At 46.4% G+C, this 5,368-nt stretch overlaps 1 protein-coding gene across 1 annotated transcript in view; it reads right to left on the bottom strand.

The window, feature by feature from the left end:
- The window catches only part of LOC112106020 (probable E3 ubiquitin-protein ligase MID2), a 412,491-nt gene that overhangs the window by 61,730 nt on the left and 345,393 nt on the right, over positions 1–5,368 (bottom strand). The window contains exon 10 of the mRNA XM_029912053.1: positions 3,364–3,525. Coding sequence (XP_029767913.1) covers positions 3,364–3,525 — 162 coding nt within the window. The remainder of the gene's footprint in view (positions 1–3,363; positions 3,526–5,368) is intronic.

The following is a 5,368-nucleotide window of genomic DNA, read 5'->3' as shown; positions in this document are numbered from 1 at the left end:
TCCCTGGGCTACTTCCCCATGGCCTCCTCCAAACACCTTCCTTATTCACACCACAGGACCTTCCTCCTGGTGTCTGATAACGCTTGTACTCCTCACTCCTCCAGCAGCACACCCTCTCACTCTCAGCTCCTTGTGCCTCTTGCTCCCAGCTCCTCACACTCGCACCACAAACTGAAGTGAGCTCCTTTTAAAACCCAGGTGCCCTGATTAGCCTGCCTTAATTGATTCTAGCAGCTTCTTCTTAATTGGCTCCAGGTGTCCTAATTAGCCTGCCTGCCTTAACTGGTTCTAGCAGGTTCCTGATTACTCTAGTGCAGCCCCTTCTCTGGTCACTCAGGGAACAGAAAACTACTCATCCAGTGACCAGTATATTTGCCCTCTACCAGACTCCCACTGGTCTGGGTCTGTCACACCACATTTGGGTGGATTTTCACAGGGAACATCAAAAAGCACAGCCCTGACACAAAGGCTACTCCTAGTAAATGGTAAGTCCCAGCTCCAAAGCCTAGACATCTCCAGGGAAAGGCTGCCAGAATGTTTTCACATGGGCAAAACAACTTATTTCCCCCCAGCCTCCTTCTCGGAAATGCTGGACTTTTTCGGTGAAATATTTCATAAAAGGAGAAAAAAAAATTCAGCCTGAGCCAGACACATGACATGAGAAATTTCAACCCAAATGGTCAAAGTTTGGCAAAGTTAAAAGCAGCTGAAAAGAGGGTCTTATAACGAGAAGTGTCGAGCAACCTTCATGGCAGGCAGCGCTCCCAGCCCTGCCTATCAGAATACATTTTCCATGGTTAATATGTTGCTCTTTCTTCTCTAGATCTGTATACCAGGCTGGTGGGATCCTCGCCTCTCAGTGCTCAACTAGCAGCCACTAGAAGAGAACTCAGTCCACTCTTTTCCCTGTGCCCGCGGATATAAGGACCGGAGCAGAGATTAACATACAAGAAGAGGGAATTAGAGGGGGATTGAAGGGTGACTGCTGCACTCCAGGGGAGACCGAACGTGGCTGCAAATCAAGTTCCATGCTAGGGGCAGTCCGGCACTCGCACAGGGAAGTTCAAAGTCCCCCGAATGCCTGTTGCCTTGCTCTCAAGGATGCAGAGTAATGAAAGGTAGAGAGGAGCACAGACTGTCTGAAGAGACATGTGCAATCCTCATCGTGCTAATGAGGTGCTTAGGCTCTCCCGCCTCTCAGCAGACGTAACCTGGCTCTCAAGCGGCAGCGCTTTCATTAAATCATCATCCTGAACTTACTCAAAATGAGGTAGACACAGTTTGCTCAAACTTTCCAAAAATTGGGACTGACGGACATCAAGCACAGAGCACGTTAACCAACAGGGAGACGTTCAAGTTTTGAACATGTGGAAACAGGTAGTTACAGTTGAAGTCTCAAGGTGACACTGAGGATAAGGTTGGCTCCATACAGATATTGTAACAACATATGCAAATAATGTTTTAATGTTAATTTAGCTGTTCTCTTATCCTTCTGCTGGGTTGGGGATGCAATGATTATTTAAATGATCATACAATCCCAATGTTAGAGATTCATTTTGTAATATGCATATCAGTAACGTTGAGCACTTCTTATAGCACTTTATGCAATTCCTGCTTTACAGTTTGACAAATTAGGAAGCTGCTAGAGACAGTGAACAATCAGAATTAAAAATTTGATCCCGTATATATTTCAGTAAATCAGGTTTGTCTGTAAAGCACCACACTTAGCAGCGCGCTAATATCTCTGATGACTGACACTGAATAAAATAACAAGTTGCAACCTCCCCAGGGAGCTACTGAAACTAACCTATTTTCCTTTCTTCTGAGTAGGTTTGTCATATCAGCTCTTGGCCTGTCAAGTCACCAATTTCTTATTTCCATCTTGAGTGTATTTCAAAGCAGGGAGCGTGCTTTTAAACAGCATTGGAGGGAGGGATACATTTTTAATAAACAAAAGAGAATTAGATTGGAGTTTGTTTTTCATCAGCTTCTATCCATTCTCTCCAATGTATGGACTTTATTTAATTTAATTGTATTTAAAGTTGCCACAGTTTCATGAAAAGATTGAGGCGGTAGAAGCAATAAATCAATTCAAAAGCCTACTCAAGTGCAGAATTCAGACATGATTGAAACATCAAGAAAAGGGAACAAAAAAGAACTCTGGGCACGTCAGGACCAGACAGAGGAATCTTATAATCATCAACAAGACATGGCCACCGCTGGACAAAAGCCAAGAGACAAGCCACTTGCAACTACTTTGGATACCGACTGCCCATTCCGATATTTTTACCTTTTTTTTTTTATTACAAATCATCACTAAGAGGGAAATAATCATCCCAGATGTGTTACTGAGCTAACGGGAAATGAGGTATAAATCCTCCACATATCATGTTCTACTCCATGGCCAGAGTGGATCCAATCCTGTTCCCTTTGAAGTCAATGAGCCTGTTGTCTGATCCCGCTCCCATTTTTAGAATGTCTTTAACTCTTTCCCTCCCCTCTGAGGGAATTTAGATTGGGAGAACCAAAGTCTGAACTAACTTTTTTCTCATGTTTGTTGGCAAAGCCCATGACATTTTCCATATAGATGCTTTTCAGGTTTCTTTTCCTAATAACCCTATGATAACAAACTAGCACATGCCTCACAGTCCTCCCAAATAACCCCACAATAATAAGCCAGTGAGCTGTCTAGTTCACACGAGTGACCCTCTCTTAACAAACCAGTAGACACCAAGCTCAGTGCTCAGAAGTACGTGAGAGGTCAATTTCAAGAGGTTTGACTTTATTAAGCACCAAAAATGTGGAATGCTCATTAAGAACAGGTTGTGCAACCAGATTTCTGCTACTTTCGCTTCTTGACCAAGCCAGATTTCTGGATATGATTTGGAGAAGTGGATTCAGAGTGGATATGAACTGACCTGAACATTTGCCCAAACAGTCCCTGCCCCAGAGCCTAGGATTTAGACAGTATGCAACAGCTGAATGGAGGGGAAGGGACTGGGGACGAGGGAACAGTAGAGACAGACGTGTTTGCATAAAGGAGCTCATGAATAACCCTACAATAACAAACCCTACCCAACAAGCAACATGGACACAGCTTAGCATTCTGAGGCAACCCTAGAGACACCAGCTAGCATGCAATGCCCAGGGCTCATGTGCAATCTGGCCTTTGTGAGCATGATGGGAAGAAAAAACAAGTCAAGCAAGGAAACAACAAAGATGTCAAGTTTCCAAAGGATGGTTATAAGCCCCAGCAATTAAAGAGTTAAAGAAAATCTCAGCAATATCCTTTTAAACTCCAAGATTGATAAACCTGCTTTTCTACTTCCCACCCAACCTGAAAAAAAAAGCCCTGGCACATACTGTTTGTCTTGAGCCTGGCAGGTTCGCTGTTCCGGCTGCCAGCTTGGTTTATGGCCTTGACAAGGAAGATGTATCTGGTGCCACTCTGGAGCCCGTGCACGGTGTAGTGGTTCTGTTTGATGTTGGGGACAATCATCCAGCTATCCATGGAGTTGTACAGACCTGCAGTACAGGAGCAAGGCATGGAGAGGAGATTTATTACCAGGTACTGGAATCAGAGGACAAGATATAATGCAAAGGAAAGGAAAACAGCAACATTGCATCCCTGGGGGACATTCTTATTACAGATATCTGTGCTATAAGCAAGTGCTAATGTCAGTTAGAGAAGAAACTGCAGTGAACAGCTGCTATAGACCACCAGGACTGGAGGAAACAGACAATGAAACATTCCTGGACAAATTTGAAGTACTCAGACCCATGGTCTAGGTGGATGGCAACTACCCAAGTATCATCTGTTGCGTGACAAACACCCAGGCATGGGTACCAAAGATGTTCCCAGGTAAATCAGAAAACAGCTTTATGACAGGGAATCCAACATAGCTCTACTTCTTATCAACAGAGAGGAACCAGCTGGGAATACAAGAATAATAAGGAAATTTGAACCTATGATTACAGGCTACTTGGATTCAGATTGGTAAAGGGTGGAGCACAGAATAAAGCAGTACATGACTATTGGATTTCAGGGAAGGAAATTTAGAGAATGAAGGAACCTACTGAATAGGGTGCAACAGGAGGAAGTATTAAAAAAATCCATATGTGTGCATGTCTACGTGGAAGAAGACGAGGAACTGTTCCACACCTCACACTTCATGTAGAGCAGAGGACAGTTCCTCTGAGAAACAAAGAGTATAGCAAGAAAAACGGCCAAAGGGGCTCTGCTTGGGATTGTGGGACGGATTGGAGGGGTAAAAAAACATAAGCAGAAAATGGAAATTGGGCTGTTACCAATATGTTTTCAAATTATATATTGATTTCTATCATAAACACGATTATCAACACACTAGGACAAGCTCAATGCGAAAGGAACAGTTGGAGTTAAAAAACAGTAATATCACATAGATTAGAAAACAGATTTTCAGAAAGGACCACACGTAATTTGTCTGAGAGATGGGGGGGAAGGAGCAGATTTCAACACAAACTAAAAACGCTTCACAAAAGAGCCACAAAAATGCAAAACCCCAGGAAACAATCCACTAGCCCACCTTGGCTATGCTGGTAGATCTATGTGATGACTCTGCACGGCTGTGTTAAATGATTGTGACTACTATTGCTGGCTCATGATGTGAGGGGGCACTGGTGCTGGGTGGGTGGGAGGTGGAGGGATGGTCTGACTGAGGACGTGAGGGGGTGCAGGCGCTGGCTAAGGACATGAGGGAGCGCTGGCTGGGTGGGAGGTGGAGGGATGGCGCTGGCTGAGGACGATTGTGACTACTATTGCTGGCTCAGGATGTGAGGGGGCACTGGTGCTGGGTGGGGGGGAGGTGGAGGGATGGTCTGACTGAGGACGTGAGGGGGTGCAGGCGCTGGCTAAGGACATGAGGGAGCGCTGGCTGGGTGGGAGGTGGAGGGATGGCGCTGGCTGAGGACATGAGGGGGCACAGGTGCTGGCTGGGTGGGAAGTGGAGGAATGGCGCTGGCTAAAGACGTGAGGGGGTGCAGGCATTGCCTGGCTGGAAGCTGGAGGGATGGTGCTGGCTGAGGACAGGGGGCGATGGTGATGGCTAAGGATGTGAGGGGGTGCCGGCCTGGCTGGGTGGGAGGTGGAGGGATGGCGCTGACTGAGGATGTCAGGGGGTGATGGTGATGGTTGAGGACGTGAGGGAGCGCTGGCTGGGTGGGAGGTGGAGGGATGGTGCTGACTGAGGATGTCAGGGGGTGATGGTGATGGTTAAGGATGTGAGGGAGCGCTGGCTGGGTGGGAGGTGGAGGGATGGCGCTGACTGAGGACATGAGGGGGTGCAGGTGCTGGCTGGGTGGGAGGTGGAGGGATGGCGCTGGCTAAGGA

This window comes from Terrapene carolina, unplaced genomic scaffold (assembly GCF_002925995.2).
Source record: "Terrapene carolina triunguis isolate 2854851 unplaced genomic scaffold, T_m_triunguis-2.0 Scaffold172, whole genome shotgun sequence".
NCBI classification, from domain to species: domain Eukaryota; kingdom Metazoa; phylum Chordata; order Testudines; family Emydidae; genus Terrapene; species Terrapene triunguis.
This window is presented reverse-complemented; position numbering and strand designations above follow the sequence as displayed.